Genomic DNA, 16,846 nt, shown 5'->3' on the forward strand with positions numbered 1-16,846 from the left:
GAGGCCGAGAGCATGAGAGGGTCGACAGCTGCAGCCTTCTTGCTCGTTTATTCCGCATATACATACATACATACGTATCATTTACATACATATATACCTGTTTGTGAGTCAAAAGCAAAATTAGTATGAAATCGAATTTCATACTTACACTTTAAATAATATTTACAGTTAGTCACTGCGTGAGCATTAACTGAATTCGCTTACTAAACAAGGCATAACGGCAAGCAAACGCAAAGAAGAAAATGCGCACATATTTTTCAAATGGCAACGTCTGCATACTCTATAAAAGAACCGTTAAGCTAACGCGAGAAGCTGTATATCAATAGTGTATATGCAAGACTACTTAACATTGCAAACATGACGCTTTTGAAAACTTGACTTGAAAAGCATTTAGCGTAGGAGGCGAACGTCACAGGCGTGTATGACTGAGTGAGCGTCAAAGAGAAAAAAGCGAGAAAGAGAGAGACATGCACACACACACACACACACACACACACACACACATTAACTATTTAACAGCTGTAAATGCATGCATACAACTCGCTGTTGGTGTGGGTTACTTTGACTTTACAAAAAATAAAAACGCTTTTTTTTGTGTGGTCCGTTGCTATTGTGTGGGTGGCGCTTACAAGGCTGTTGCGGCTGCTGCTGCTGCTGCTGCTGTTGATGAGGCTGCTTCACAATAGACCCAGTAGCTTTGTAGATGCTGCAGCAGCAGCTGTTGCTTTTCTATGTAATAACAACAACATCACAACAATTTAGCAAAAATTTTTTTACATACATATGTACATACTTACATATTTGTACATACATATGTATGTACATGTGTATCTGTAAATGCTGTGCTGTTGCCAAAATGTTTGAAATTGGCCAACAGACGTAATAGGCAAGCGGCAGCGAGCTGCAGAGAAGACAAAGAAAGAGAGCGAGAGAGTGAGAGAGCGGCAACAGCAAGTGGGCGACATAAATATAAAAATTTGTTGTTTCAGCCGAAAAAAAGCTCGCTTTAAATTTATACACACACATATACATGCATACGTATGTATGTATGTATGTATATACGCGCTTGATTTGATTTACGGCGAAAAGACACATACAAAAGCCAGCTGCGCCTGCGTGCTTGCATAAGTGTGAGTGTGTATCAAGCATAATGAAGAGATTAATCAGTTAGCGGCTGCTTACGCACAAATCAAAATCTAAACGTATGTTTGCAATTAATTTTAATAATCTCAATACCTCATTCATAAATAAAACCCCATACAAAGCGAGCGCGTCGCTTCGTCAGCACAACAACAATGTAAACAAAGCAAGCGTGGAAACTAGTATGGAACTCCAATAAGAATGAAACGAAGGCAACAACAAAGACAAGAAGCATGAGCATAGGAAACCAGTAGCGAGCAGCGCCACTTTCATTTTCGCTGACTGCGGCGAAAAAAAATAAAGAAATTATGTAATTTGCTGGCGTGCTACTTAAATAGTAATAACGGTTAATGCCAAAAAAAAAGGAATTCACTTTAACGCCGCCCACGCATAGAAACAGGGAGACAGACATACTCATGAGTGCAAAGACTACCGCTAATTTTCAGCCCACCACACACCTACACACAGCACACACAGATATGAAATGCATATGTATGTATGTGCTTAAATACACCCACAGCCATTCACATTCACACTCACACGTGCATACGCACTTACCGTCTGTTTAGTGGCGTTGTTGTTGCTGCTGCTCGCTGTTCTTATTGTTGTTTTTGTAGTATATTCTAGCTACCGTCGCTTTGTAGCTGTAGTTGCTTTTGTTGTTGTTTCTGCAGCTGCTTGTTATACCAAAGGCCACCAAATGTTTCCATTTTCTTAAAATGCAGCCATTTAAAAGGCATTAATTTGCACACAACTAATAGAAAGCATTTTTTATTGTGGGAGCGATTTACGAAATATGCGCTTACGTTACAAACACTCACACACACACATTATCATATCATTTATTCACAGCAGCGCGTTAAAAGCCTATTTTATAATCATACATGTGCTACTTATTTATGCCTGTGCTTGCCATATTATGCCTTCCTAAGCCGCGCACAATTAATATATTTTATTCATTTATTTACCGGCAAAAATATTAATATTTACAAAAATTACACAGAGGGTACACGTCCGACGCGCTTAACGGTTCTTGTGTTTATATTTTAGTATAAGTATAAGTGTAAGTATAAGCATTAGTATAAGATTGAAATTGTGCGAACAGTGCAGCAACAGAAATACAATAAGTGCGACAGAGTCGCAAAATACGCAAGAAATAAGCGAGTATTATCCACAACAATATTGCGGAGCAGCTGTGCTGCCAGTTTATTTTTAGCTAAAAAAAAAACGTATTTAGTGGAAATAAATAGCGTAAATAATTTAAAATTAAAGATACAGAGGTTAATGGAAGTTGAACCTGAATACTTAAAAATGATCCTTTGATTTTGGAAAAACAACCGCGCGGCACTGTATTATCCGGGCCAAATCATGTTAGACCGGATAATCCATGCCTACATACAACATGCTGGGGCTTGGATAATCCACGGTTAGCGTAACATTTTTGCATACAGTATTTAATATAATATTTTCTGTTAACTGTATTCGAAAGAAAATACTCAATTGTTAATTGGTTTATATCCAAAAAACAATTTTACAGAATAAATACAAAATGAGAAATTTGAAAACAATAAACTTATTCACATATCACGCCATTTGATGGTATTGAGGCTTTATTGAAGATTCAAAATGAAAAATGGAATTTGTATGCAACTAGCTAAATGAATTTACAACATAAACTTGTTGTTCTTCTCTGACAAATGCTTAGAAGAACGCTTGGCATCCAGGAATAGCGAGTGTACATCTTCAATATCATCTTTGGTAATCTGGTTACGCCCATTCACTTTGCACATCTGATGAGCCGGTGTCAGCAGTTGAACGGCATAGCGCAGAGTGGAGCTGGTACCAATCTCACTAAGGCGCGTAAACGCAGTTTCCTCCAGCTGAAGTCCTTCGGTCTGGGCACGCAATTTGATGATCTGTTCCATATCTGAGGTAGAATACAGCAGTGTGCGTATGATAAGCAAGCGATCAAGCAGATCCAATGGAATACCATGTGGCGAAACTATATCGGTGGTGCCGCTGCAAAATATAATTTTGTTGAAATTTTAGTCGGATAAAGTTGGTTATAGTATTTACCGTATGACACAACGTCCACGATTGGTGGCAAATATGACAATAGGAGCAATGGGAGACTCCAAACTTTTATGCAAATATGTAAATGTTTCCAGATCAAGCATGTGTATTTCATCAATGAAGAGCACGCCAGGCACAAGTTCGGCAATACCCTGATCTATATATTTGTTTACCACTTTGTTGATCTCCATCCGCAGCTTATCTATGTGGAGTATTACAGTTATAAGATATTAAACACATATATCGTGTCCAGCTTACCTGTGATTTCTGTTTTTTTGGGCTTCATCAGCTGACCCATCATGGAGAGCACGTCTTGGCCGCCTTGTGGACGAGCATTGGCCACATCCAAGTCATGTAGTGTTACATCCTGTATAACTTCTTTCTTCTTGTGCACATCACCCTTGGGCAATGGCACATATTCTTCTGTCTCCAAATCAAACTCGGTGGCAAATGTATCACTGCGTCCCTGACGCTTGACAGCGCCACTATTGGCCTCAATGTAGATGACATCCCCCACTTCAACTTTTTCCTTCTGCAGAGCATCAAAGATGCTTGGATCTAGCTTCAACTGTTTGGTGCCTTTGGCGGTCTTTAAACCAATCACCACGTTGCTTATGGTTTTGCCGTAACCGCCCATTGGGGCTTCAGTCTCTACTGGAGTCAGCTCAGTCACCTCACCTTCATATACTTCCTTAGTTTCGCGTATGCGCAAGCCTATCGAGCGACGAAAGTTTTCCATTAGCACTTCGGTCTTCTTGATTTCATTGCTGAACACCTCAGAGCCAACCATCGGACAAAACGGCACCTTGTTGCCCAGCTCCTGAGCTATAGCCAAAGCAATAGCAGTTTTACCAGTGCCTGGCGGACCAGCCAACAGCAAAGCACGTCCAGCCATCTTCTTGCTCTTTATAAGGTCCACTACAATGCCAGCCGCCTCGCGCGCCGCCTTCTGACCCACCAAGCCAGCAGCATTTTGTATGGCCGCGCCTGCTTCATCAAGCCCCAGGCCCTTCACGTGGCTGTGTGCTGCTATACGTTGAGTGCGCACTGTGCTCTTTACCTCTTCAATCTTCATTATTGCTTTTCGCTTATTGTGTTTTTAAAATATTTTAACAATTTCACCACACCAAGGCAACTGTTTTATTGATCAAACAGCAGTAAATATTTAAAATGTGTTGCTAAAACAAAACGCCGGCCTGCTTGGTTACTAGAGGTGACAAACTAGGCATGGATAACTATCGATACTGCTTTCGATGATTTCCACCTCCACATCGTATGTCAACTTTAACCAATAAAATAAATTTGAAAAAAACGTACGTAATACGTAAGTTTTCATGCCGCAGAACGTATATAAAGCATATTTGTCTATAATAAAAATGGCCAATGAGCATCGATATATTGGGTAAACCTGGATGGACAGTATGGTTTGGGTCTAGGAAAATCAGGTCTAAAATGTTAAAATAGTATATGTTTAAAAAAAACAAGAATATTAATCGGACTAGATATCGGTTTGGGTATAATATAATGTATATAAGAGCAATGAAACTTTCATTATGAAATTATGCCTAAAAATAACAAAAATCTATTGAACTTAATTGGCATTGGTGGCTAATTAGAAAATTATTTAATTACGGCGCGCAGTTAAAACTAAAAATGAGCTTTTGTCACTGTGCGCAATGTTAGCTGACATTTTGTAAAACAAAAACTTTTTGCTTGTTTGAAGTTAGCAACGTTGCTAAAATGCAACGTGTTTGAAATGGTGTTCGAAAACTTTTCACTTTTTATGACATAATGACTTTGAAAAATTTTGACGTTTAAATTCAAAGTTAAAGTCATTGTGCGAAAATTAAAAAGTGAAAAGTGTGGACGATTCCTTGTAAGTATAATTAATATATATAATTAAGCGCATTATTATGAATATTTTTTATAAATTTAAGTTGTAAAAGCTGCAATAGGGATTCAGCATAGTCGTAGAGTAAGCCTTCATTTTCGAGGTTGAGGCATGGTTGAGCTTATGCGCCAAAATGAAACCCATAAGACTGTATCTTACTCTACGACTATATATTAATATATTTATTCATATGTTGTTGTAAATTGTATTTATGAATGCACACTGTATTCAAAGGCCCAGTGCATTGTCATTGTCAATTTCAATTGACAACTTGAATAACTTCTTGTGTGATATCGTCAGCAACAATTTAATTTATGAATGCAAATACAATAACAACAGCAACAAAATTGGGATATTCTTATTTTATTTCTTAGATTATTTCTGCAAGTACGTGTTCCACAACAACACCAACAACAACAATTGCCGCAACAACAACTGGAGCAGTTGTTCACATTTCAAATAAACGTTTCGGTTCGGGATTAGAATTCAACAAAGATAAGTGTCCACTTCCAAAAATTTAGTAAACTGTGTGCGCCAAAAATGCAAATATCTTAACGATGTGTGTTATCAATAGCATTGTTGCTACTTGTTGCCTGTTGTTGCTTTGTGTAGTAAATTTTCCGCCAACAGTTGCTGCTGAAGATGCGGCACAAGCATTACTGCATGCAAAATATTATGGCACTCTATATTTTGAGTTGAGTTGAAGCTTTGTCGACTGCCCATAGAAGAGTCCAAGCGCATTATACACGGCACGCCCTATTTGCAGCTGCGGCTGGATGTACATGCATGTACATACGTATTTACATAGTTATAATTATTAATAAAAAATATGTATTATTTGTGAGACAGAGTCCTAAAAAATAGAGTGCCTATTGGGTGCGAGAATGCACCATTAATCGCACATTTCCTTTTGAATTCTACTTCAAATGTTGTTGGGTGGGGAGGAAGAAATGCACAATTAATCGTACATTTCCTTTTGTTAGAGAGAGACAAACACGGTTGGGTGCGAGAATGCACAATTAATCGTACATTTCCTTTTGTTTTCATGTCCAACCCCTCTCATTTTCGTTACTGTTGTCAGTGTTTTCAGATTTATTAGATTTTTATCTAATTAAGCTAGACGCTAAATGTATGGCATTATATCAAAGTAATAATTTATTTAAGAATCAAACTATATAGTCACTACGATATTTTCCAAAAATAATGATTTGTAATTCTAATTGGAATTTATCAGATATGGTGACATGTTAGTAGCAACAACCAAAATATTTTACATGCTTCCAATGAGCCAAAAAAAAAAGCTACAATGTTAACAATGACTCAAATTCGATGTGTCCCGTTTTGTGGCGCGCGTCAAATCTTAAATGCATCGCTTTTAGCTTGCCACAGCGCAGGCTCGTTTTGAAGGCAATGTATAAAATCTTGCAAAAATTGCTTAGACATTTTAAAAGCAGGTGTTAACTCAAAAAAATTTTTTTGCAAGTAATGCTCGTGCTAACATTGCCATCCATTGACGAGCATGTTGTTGCCAACACAAACAAAATAGATTGATTTCTATTTCATTCGAGCGGCTCGGCCAACACAAAATTTGGAGTCGAGCATTCCCACTAACGATGAAAATTTCGTCGAGCTCAACATGCTCGACCAACATGCTCTGTAAGTAAGTTAAACCAGATTTAATTTTGAATTTATTTATTTAATGTCAAATATACATGGACGGACATTTCTCGAGCTGCACTCTTGATTTGGTCACCAACGGGGCGTCCAAATGCTTGCTTGCTGTTTTAATTTTTTTTTAAATGCACACATTTCGTCAAAGCAACAAAAAAGTTCGCAATTAAATTTTCGACACAACAACAAACACATGAAAGTGTTGTTGACACGCTAATCTTAATATTTTGTGTGCATATTTTGCACTTAATTATTAGCTGAATTTAATTTTAATAATTTTGTAATTTTGTATATAAAATAAAATATTATGATGTAATTTTTCTTTTGCTGTATTGTTTTAACTAGTCTCGGCAACATATCTGTGGGCAATTTAATTTATTGCATAACATGCAAAATGTTAAGACCAATGAAGGTGGAGGCTTCTAAACGGGTGCTGGAAATTGCCAAAAAGTGAGTAAATTTTTATTTATTGAGTAAAAAGACAAAGCAAAGGAAACTACGTTTGACTGGACTAACCCTTTGCGTGAAATAATTTCGCTTATTTGCAATAGTGCTGACATATATGTATGCATGTGATTTAATATGAACGTGACTTCATGTGAACGTGATGTAATATGAAATTGAATATTTATTTATTACCAAGATCATTCACAGTCACTACTTTGTGTTTAGCCTTTGCAGTCTGTCAGCACTGGCTGCACGCGATGTATCAGTAGTACTGGTTTATATAATTTATTATATAACAAATATGCATGCATAAATTAAAAATACTTGTGTTTTAATCAGCAGCGACAATAAATATGTACATATAAATAAATCGAAACATAAAAGCTGAAATAAATGCTATGCCTTCGCTAAGGTTTGCATGTATGTACATATGTATGTATATATGTATACATACATATATTGTATACATAAAGATTCGCTGTTGTTTACATTTTGCTGTTGCTTTGCGCTTCGTAAATAAAAATAATGCCTATGCATGCTGGAAAGAAATATCTGCAAACGATTGAAACTAGCAAAATTATTAATTGCTATATGAATCAGAGCTTTGATTCTTGTGTATTATGCATTAAATGAAGTATTGATATTTAATTCAAGAAACTTTTAACAGAGGCTTAAGGCAATTAAGTGTGCAAAAAATATTATAATAATAATATTTAAAAATTGTTAACAATATTCATGCACTGTTTTAGCTAAAAAGGTATTTGCACTTTAAAGAAATTTTGCAATGTGAATTGTTGCACATAAATATTGTTTTAAAAAGCTGAAAAGAAAACAAAAAAAAAAAAAACAGACTGCCTGGCGTTGAATATAATGAGTAGCTATTTTTTTTTTTCTGAGTAATCTTTATTATTATTTTATTTATTCACTGGGAATCGTTCAGTCTCGTATGAACATAACCTAGTGGGGACTAAAACTATATAACAATTACAACAAAGGGTAACTAGGAGATCTTGCGAGTAGGGAGATCGCTGGGGTGAAATCTCTTCAGCCGTCGGAGGGGAATGTAATGAGTAGCTCGATACAATAGTCAACAGTCAAAGACAGTCAAAGATTCTAAGATAACGTATTTTTTTTTTTTTTAGACTTTCAACGGGAAATGATATTTATAGATCAAGGCGTGAGGCAGGGCAGGTAGATGGAAGAAATTATTTTTATAATTTCCCACAGGGGCAAATTCTTTTTATTGGTAGATGAGTTAGTGTTACCTTGCAAAGGCTTTTGCAAGTGTGTACAAGTTCTCATGGTCGTTGCAATGTCAGTCACCGACAAATCATTGCGACCCATATATTCGGTAATCAATAAGGGTAAGCAAACAGCGCATGCAAATACGATATACCAAGTTTTATATTCTTGTATTGATGCACTAGTGTTAGCTAATCGGAGGAGAGACTTCCTTGGAATTATTACAGATGGCTGCGCTTCCAATTTAAAAGCAATTGAATTGCTATTGGAAATGCAGAGTGACATTGCCCACCTTTATTGTTTCACACATTTAAAGAGGGTGTGGTATTTACGACATGGTCGCCTTCGAGATGAGTATCTCGAAGAGACTTATTTACATAAATTTAAAAAAAACAATTATGTAGAGGAGCTCGCTCTTGCAAAAGCGGGTTCCCTTAATTGTAGTGAAAGAAAATACCATGAGCGCATTGAATCGGAGTACAGAAATATTAAAAAAATATTAGACAAGATGTTCCTGGATGAGTCGTGCGAATATAAAAGCCTAGAAATGATAAACAATGATAGGTTAGAGTATATGGGCGGTATCTATTATCATATTACAAAAAGATGTATAGCGCAAACACAAAATAAATATTTAGATACAGAGAAGGGGGTAAACTTATATTTTCACGATTTATTGAAGTGCCTCGCAAATATCAATGTTTTGAAATATGTATATATATGTTTATGTATATATTGCGAGGCACTTCAATAAATCGTTAAAAACCTCCTTCTCTGTATTTAAAGCCGCCCATATACTCTAACCTATTTGCACGACTCATTCAGGAACATTGTTCTACTCCGATTCAATGCGCTTATGGTCGGACCCGCTTTTGCGGAAGCGAGTTCCTCTTTGGAGATACTCATCTCGAAGGCGACAATCTATACCACACTCTCCGATTATGTGAAACAATAAATGTGAAATTTGTCACTCTGCATTTCCAATAGCAATTCTAGCCTAGGAAGTCTCTCCCCCGATAGCTAACACTAGTGCATCAATACAAGAATATAAAACTTGGTATATCGTATCTGCATGCTGCCGTTTGCTTACCTGGTGACCGAATATGGTTGGGGGGTGGTGACTGGCAGACAGCGGCCATGAGAACTTCGTTAACGCTAACTCGTCTACCAATAAAAAGAAACCCCTTCCCATCTACCTGCCCGCCAAGACCTCGGAAATTCCAGCACAATCAAGAAGCCTCCACCTTATTTTAGTTTAAATTTAAGATTGTGTATATATTTAAAAAATTAAAAAATAAAAAATTAAGATAATAATTTAAGTTTAAATATAAGTTTAGTTTGTAAATATAAAAAAATGAAAAAAATTCAAAAAAAAATTAAAAAAAAAATTAAAAAGAAAAAAAAATATTATAATTTAAGTTTAAATTTAAGATTGTGTATATATTTAAAAAATTAAAAAAAAAAATTCAAACTCAAGCCTTAAAGGGCGCGCACTAGCAGAAAGTAATTCTTGTATCTCGCGCTGATTTTATAGCTAATCATAATATATAAATAAAATCTCTAGAGAGCGCTTGCTGCAACAAATCGAACTAAATTGCTGAAAGCGCTTAACTCAGCGAGAATTTATTGTTGCTACGGCAACAAAGAGTTAAGCTATCAAACTAAATGGCAGAGCCTAGAGAGAATTTATTGTGCAGCTAAAACAATCATAAGGCAAAGGCTGTGCCGCTTGCCTTTAATAGAGAAATCTCATAAAATTCGATATTCGATATTTTGATATTTTTTATGTTACTAAATTTGAATAAAAGTTTCCTGTTGATGTAAATTTGGGTCCTTTATAGGCCTAAGAATATGTATATTCAAAAAAAACTTATAATCTTTGATTATATGAGCTGCAAATAAGAGACATTTGAGACACAATAAAATATTTTATTTAAAAAGTTGAAACCCAATGCGCTAGGGTTTATTATTGTCATTGTGATAAAAAAAAAAATAATAACAAAAATCATTAAGGAATATGATACACAGCCCATTGTGTTAAATTTTATTTTATATAATGATTCTGATTAATTATAATTAGTAAAAATAAAAATAATTATTAATTCATGAAATACATTCGTACTTATTGCCATAAGTTAATAATTCGAAAACAAATCTGTTTTTAATGATTTTAAAAAAACTCGTTCGGTTACATGCTGGTCTGTCATACGACTACGGGAGTCACAAACAACACACTTTATGGCAGAAGCCAACCGTTCCGATGAAACCGAACTACCAGGCGTGATCAAGCAACTTAATGCCACCTTCGCTAGCATGGGCATAGATATTTTTTGTGAGATCCAGAAATCCAAAGGATTTGTCTCCCAACTGCAAAATGGCATACTAAAGAAAAGCTGCATTTCCTTTCTTTCGGAACTCTGGACTACAGAGTCTCGGAGTTCTATGGTCCAGTTGTGCAGATCTAGAAAAGATTCCTGTACGCTTAAAGAGACCATGTCCTGTTCTCCGCAATCCATTTCTCCTTCAAACGAAGGCAGTATTTCTGATTGCTTATTTTTAACCATCTGCTTTATGATTTCATCAGTGACATTTTTTACATGAAGAGGTATATCGAAATACATTTTTTTAAATCGAGGATCAAGCATAGTGGCTTTCATGAGTATGCTATTCTGCAGCAATCCACTCAATCGCTTTTCTGATATATTTAGAAGGGTATCTTTTGCTAGGATGCCGTCAGCGGTATCCATATTAGCTTCTTTTAATTTTTTATTAATCATAGAAATCATTGGAATCACTAAGCTGACGGTCACGTAAGAATCCCCGCTCACATTATCAGTGGCTTCTTTAAAAGGTTGGAGAACATGGCAAAAATCGCGACAAATATTCAGCTCCTCCACTGAGAGCATTTCTGGCGAGATGCCGGAGGTTCGTCTACTCAAAATTACAAATGCCACTTCGTCAGCTAGTGCAACGAACGCGTTGAGCATATCCAAGCACGAGTTCCATCGAGTGTCCACGCTTTGAATTAGTGTTTTGATTCTTCCTTCCGGTACTCCTTTGTCCATTTGACATTTCCGTAGTGTATATAGCTTCATCCCGCATCGTTAGCTTCCCACGATGCGAGATTGATGTGCAGCATAATATCATAAAAAAAATATCACATGTTAACATTTGTGTTTTAATATATTCACATTATATTTTTTTGAAAGCAGTTTGTACATTCTGATATATCGATATTTTGATATATTTCCGACATCCCTACTGCGAATATCACATCAAGGTACGTCCGGGGCAATGTTATTGATATTCAAATCGAATACAAACCGTTTGCCGACAGCGATTGCCATGTTTATGGCATTATTCGTGATGGTATCGATGCGCAGTCGCCACTGATGCAGAACGGCAAGTTCTGCAATCAGGATGGCTTCTCCATCCCAAGCTATTGAACCAGCGGACCGCATGCCTTCATCCGATATTGTGTAAATGGCTTGGGGCTAGATACACTGGAGGTGTCGTGGAATCTTACCTATCTCGAGTTTAGCACCTGTGACATGGAGGTGTGTGTACATTATTAATATTAGAAATTAGCTTGACTACAATTACAGCTGACGGATCCAAGAACAAACAGCACCATACGCAGCATAAGATCAAAGCCACAATTTCAAACGAGTATAAACGTAAATGCCAAGACTAATGCTCTGCGCCTTTTGGGTCAAAGCGCAACTTATTTTTATTTTCCGTTAGCCACTTCTTTACATTCCTTCTTTTTCTTTTTTACACAACTATATCATATACATAACTATATAAATTCTGGACAATCGACATCTGCACAGTTATTAATGGGTCAACAATTAAATTACATCATAATAAGCACAAGTAAAATACCCTTCTTTTTTCTCATTATTTAGATAAATGTTAATCGAATTATTGTTTTTAATACGTTTTTCATTCAAATTTCCTCTCCTGGGTGTCGTTCGCTTAGTTGTAGTTAATTTTGTCGTAAGTCGTTCTATACTTATTTGCATAGTTTTCTAAGCTCAACAACTTGTTTCATGAGACTAACCTTTAGACAGATTTCAATGTTCTCCTAACAAATGCTGACACCTGGTTTACTCAAATTTATTTTTCAATTCGCTCGAATGACTGAATTTGAATGACACTGAATTTCTACCAAACAGCTTACATATCTTGGTTAAATTGTTTAAGTTCCCATTTGACAACAACTAACAAGGTACATATATGTAAATGTTTTATTTAAAAAAGTTTAAAATATGTTAGGCATTTTTTGTATATCTGTGGGCTTTTGCACACTCATTTACAAAGCAGGCAAGATAGGTGGGCAGGTGCAAACTAAATGCTTGTCGCCATAGGCATCATCGATTCTGCCAACAGTGGGCCAAATCTTGGAGTCGTGCTTAACAAACAGCTGCGAATAAAATGAGAGAATAATTAAAAAAAACTTTATAAAAATGTTGTAGAAATTGCAGCTTACAGCTGGGAAGGCGGCTTGTTGGCGGGAGTAGGGGCGATTCCACTTGTCCGAAATGACTTGGGCCTGTGTATGCGGCGCCATTTTAAGAGGATTAACGGTTTTATCCATGCGTCCTTCTTCGATATCCGCAATCTCTTCGCGTATGGAGATCATGGCATCACAAAAGCGATCCAGTTCCTCTTTATCCTCGGACTCAGTGGGTTCAATCATAAGTGTGCCTGCCACGGGCCAGGACATTGTAGGTGCATGGAAGCCGTAGTCCATTAAACGCTTGGCCACATCCACTGCTTCAATGTTGGCTGTCTTCTTAAGATCGCGTATATCCAGTATGAACTCATGGGCCACCAACTGGGAGTTGGGTGCCTTGTAGAGCGTCTTGTAGTGCTGCTCTAGACGCTTGGACATGTAATTAGCATTCAGTATGGCCACCTGAGTTGCGCGCTTCAGCCCGCGACTGCCCATGAGCTTGATGTAAGACCAGGAGATGGGCAAAATGGCGGAGCTGCCGAAAGGTGCAGCCGAGACAACACCAAAGCTGTGCTCCTCGCTGCTCAACGGACTGATAACCGGGTGTCCAGGTAAATAGGGAGCCAAATGCGCCTTGACACCAATTGGACCCATTCCAGGTCCACCTCCGCCGTGTGGTATGCAGAAGGTCTTGTGAAGATTTAAGTGCGAGACATCACTGCCGTAGTCACCAGGGCGGCAAAGACCCACCTGTGCGTTCATATTGGCACCATCCAGATACACCTGTCCACCATGCTTGTGAACCAGCGTGCAAATGTCCGCAACGGTTTCCTCAAACACGCCCATTGTAGACGGGTACGTGATCATTAGACAGGACAGCTCGCGAGCATGCTCCTCTGCTTTGTCACGTAGATGCGCCATGTCAATGGAGCCGTTGGATAGAATGCGAATGGGCTCCACCTTCATTCCGGCCATCTGCGCCGAGGCGGGATTAGTGCCGTGAGCAGAAATGGGAATAAGACAAATGTTGCGATGAGCCTCATTGCGATGCTCGTGATAGCTTCTAATGGCACGCAAGCCGGCGTACTCGCCCTGTGCGCCAGAATTAGGCTGGAACGAGATCTTGTCATAGCCAGTAATCTCGCAGAGATCGCGCTCCAGCTCGTTGAACATCTGATGAAAGCCCTGAGCCTGTTCGACGGGTGCAAATGGATGTATATCAGTGAAGTGGCGGAAGGAGCAGGGCATCATCTCGGTGGTAGAGTTGAGTTTCATGGTGCAGCTGCCCAGTGGTATCATGGAGTGCACCAAGGAAATGTCCTTGTTCTCCAGCTGCTTCATATAACGCACCATGCGAGATTCGCTAAGGAAAGGGTTGAGAATGAAATAAGACCAATTGCACTCGTCGCACGCCAGGCTTACCTGTGATAACTGTTGAAGATGGGATGCTGCAGATAGGGCGAGGTGCGCAGGAATTTGGAGTTCTCAATGGAGTGCTTAAGCACATCCTTGCGTGCCAGTAGCTGCTCCACATTTGTCTGCGCCTTGAAGCACCACAACAAATCATCAACATCCGCAACGCTGACGGTTTCATCCAGCGCCACGCCCACTGTGCCATCTGTCATATAACGGAAATTAATGCGCTTGTGCTCAGCACGTTCCTTCAGCTCGTCCAGCGTCATATCCGCCGACAAGCGCACACGCAGCGTATCAAAGAAATTCTTGTTGACTAACTCGTGCCCCGCCTCCAGCAGACCCGTCTGCAGAGTGAGCGCAAAGTGATGTATGCGATTGGCAATGGCTTTGAGTCCTTCGGGTCCATGGTATATAGCATACATTGCTGACATATTAGCCAGCAAGGCCTGCGCCGTGCAAATGTTGCTGGTGGCCTTGTCACGGCGTATATGTTGCTCGCGTGTTTGCAGCGCCAACCGATAGGCATCATTCCCGTCCATGTCGCGCGTAACGCCAATCATGCGGCCCGGCATCAGACGAACCAGATTCTGTTTGCAGGCAAAGAATCCTGCGTGTGGGCCACCATAGCCCAGTGGCACACCCAGACGCTGCGACGTGCCTATGGCTATATCTGCGCCAAATTCAGCGGGCGGACGCAGCAACGTGAGGGACAGCAGATCTGTAGCTACCACAACTAGAGTCTAAGCGACAAACAAATAAAAATACAGTTACAGTTACAGTTACGTTCAAAATGTATAAGAATTAAATTGAAAAAGATAGTAGAAACCTATTTTTTTTATACTAATTATTTTTAAATATATTTCTGTGGGTTATTTTTAAAATTCTCCAAGCTTTTGTTAGATTCAATCAAATTCAAGTGTTCTTCAGAATTTAAAATTTTTATATATGCAATGCTAAAAAATTAAAGTACTATATTTTATTCTATTCCCTTTAATAATGCTCATTGTATGTTAAGCTGTCTAATGTTATATGAAACTAATGCTAATAATAAAATTAAAAATAAAATGTTCAAAAAATATATATGACGGCAAGGAATATAACAAAATTTCCTTGAAAGTGTTTAAAAAGAAAAAATTAATTGTCAGACTTACGCCATTTTTGCGCGCCAGTGCAGCTATATCTTCGAAATCCTTGACATCACCATAGGTATCCGGATACTGGAGAAGTATGCCAGCCAGCTCACGGCTGGGCAAATCCGCCTGCTCAATGGGCCCGACAACAATCTCCAGCTCCAAGGCATCAGCGCGCGTCTGCACTACGGACAACGTTTGCGGATGCACCTTGTTGGACAGGTAGAGCTTCTTACGCTTATTGTGGCGCGTGGCCAGGCACATGGCCTCTGCGGCAGCGGTGCCTTCATCTAGCAGTGACGCATTTGCCACGTCCAAGCCGGTTAACTCAGAGACGAGCGTCTGGTAGTTGAGCAGCGATTCCAGACGACCCTGAGCGATTTCCGGCTGATACGGCGTATACTGTGTTGTCCAGCCAGGATTCTCAAAGATGTTGCGCACAATGGTATGTGGCACGTGGCAGTTGTGATAGCCCATGCCAATATACGAGCGCCACAGCTGATTCTTGAGTGAAATATCACGTATGCGTCGTATCAGCTCATGCTCATCTGCAAAAATATAAAAAAAGCAAAATTGAGTGGAAAATTCTTGAGCATAAACAAGCGGGCAAGCATTTGATAAGCGTGCGGGCTATCAAGTGTGAGGCGCGGGACCTATTGAACCAGGCTTAGGGCTTATCAAAAGCGAAAACACGCCAGGGGGGCTGCGCTCTAACATTTTTGGCTATTTTTGGAAATTTTAACTAAGAAAACTTTTGTACAAAAGTGAATTTAAAATGTTTTAAGAAATGTGTGGAAATGTTTTAGTTTCACTAGCTTCAATACTTACTAAGGGGCTTGTCCAGCGACAGATCACGCTTGAGTTGTATGGTTTGGGGCACAGCCTTCTCGGTTAACTCCGCCAGTGACTGTTTTTGGTATCAAAAATAGGTTAGTGCTGTTTTATTTAAACCATTTGGTACCTTGAAGCCCAGCGTGTCCAGCATAGCAACCACATCCGTTTTTCGTGGACCTATATGCCGACTGGGAAAGTCAGATTTGGTGGGAAAGAGCACATCCTCAACGGGCGTGCTGGCCAGCGTACGTTGTTGCCACCTAAGCACAAAGCCGTAGCTGCGTTTTGCCACAAGACGTTGCATGTTTAGAGAAGTTGTAAGCGCCTACACGTACACACCGCACCAGCTATCAACGAAGACTGTCGCCGCCGCATTGAGAGCTGAACGTTGTCTGAGCTGGCGCTTATCAGCAATGATCACTACACTTGAAATAATTTCCACTCTGTATGTGTTATATTTGATTGAATTTGTTTTTATTTATCTAACTCATAAGCTTTACAACAATGTGTAACAAAAATACATTTTATTGTTTTCAATTGCAA

The 16,846-nt window shown here is 38.8% G+C and overlaps 3 protein-coding genes across 7 annotated transcripts in view; all 3 read right to left on the bottom strand.

Moving 5' to 3' along the window:
* The window catches only part of LOC108603064 (serine/threonine-protein kinase par-1), a 38,475-nt gene extending 36,417 nt beyond the window's left edge, over nucleotides 1-2,058 (bottom strand). For 4 of the 5 annotated variants that reach the window (XM_017991508.2, XM_017991502.2, XM_017991509.2 and 1 more), the window contains exons 1-2: nucleotides 798-824; nucleotides 630-729 (exon numbers count right to left, since the gene is read on the bottom strand). In XM_017991508.2, coding sequence (XP_017846997.1) covers nucleotides 630-729; nucleotides 798-809 — 112 coding nt within the window. In that variant the 5' untranslated portion in view covers nucleotides 810-824. Of the gene's footprint in view, nucleotides 1-629; nucleotides 730-797; nucleotides 825-1,698 lie in introns of those variants that run through there. The other variant, XM_017991506.2, reaches the window with a different exon arrangement.
* Nucleotides 2,059-2,729: 671 nt separating this feature from the next.
* Nucleotides 2,730-4,288, bottom strand: LOC108602093 (ruvB-like helicase 1). The gene is made up of 3 exons (XM_017990117.1): nucleotides 3,472-4,288; nucleotides 3,217-3,415; nucleotides 2,730-3,159 (listed from the first exon to the last, which is right to left on the bottom strand). Exons 1-3 carry the CDS (start codon nucleotides 4,286-4,288, stop codon nucleotides 2,805-2,807), a joined length of 1,371 nt encoding a protein of 456 aa, XP_017845606.1. The 3' UTR covers nucleotides 2,730-2,804.
* Nucleotides 4,289-12,716: 8,428 nt separating this feature from the next.
* Nucleotides 12,717-16,646, bottom strand: LOC108601741 (glycine dehydrogenase (decarboxylating), mitochondrial). Its single transcript, XM_017989661.1, has 6 exons — nucleotides 16,431-16,646; nucleotides 16,298-16,376; nucleotides 15,491-16,017; nucleotides 14,346-15,079; nucleotides 12,957-14,286; nucleotides 12,717-12,890 (listed from the first exon to the last, which is right to left on the bottom strand). The coding sequence occupies exons 1-6, from the start codon at nucleotides 16,605-16,607 to the stop codon at nucleotides 12,780-12,782; spliced, it is 2,958 nt and encodes a 985-aa protein (XP_017845150.1). The 5' UTR covers nucleotides 16,608-16,646; the 3' UTR covers nucleotides 12,717-12,779.
* Nucleotides 16,647-16,846: the final 200 nt, after the last annotated feature.

Source organism: Drosophila busckii, chromosome 3R, assembly GCF_011750605.1.
Source record: "Drosophila busckii strain San Diego stock center, stock number 13000-0081.31 chromosome 3R, ASM1175060v1, whole genome shotgun sequence".
NCBI classification, from domain to species: Eukaryota; Metazoa; Arthropoda; class Insecta; order Diptera; family Drosophilidae; genus Drosophila; species Drosophila busckii.

Coding starts and splice junctions, on each gene's coding strand:
- LOC108601741 (XM_017989661.1), bottom strand. CDS start 16,607: ATGCAACGTCTTGTGGCAAAACGCAGCTACGGCTTTGTGCTTAGGTGG. Junction 15,080..15,490: donor CACTGGCGCGCAAAAATGGC/GTAAGTCTGACA, acceptor TTTGTCGCTTAG/ACTCTAGTTGTGGTAGCTAC. Junction 14,287..14,345: donor ATCTTCAACAGTTATCACAG/GTAAGCCTGGCG, acceptor CCCTTTCCTTAG/CGAATCTCGCATGGTGCGTT.
- LOC108602093 (XM_017990117.1), bottom strand. CDS start 4,288: ATGAAGATTGAAGAGGTAAAGAGCACAGTGCGCACTCAACGTATAGCA. Junction 3,416..3,471: donor CAAAAAAACAGAAATCACAG/GTAAGCTGGACA, acceptor TACTCCACATAG/ATAAGCTGCGGATGGAGATC. Junction 3,160..3,216: donor CGTGGACGTTGTGTCATACG/GTAAATACTATA, acceptor TATATTTTGCAG/CGGCACCACCGATATAGTTT.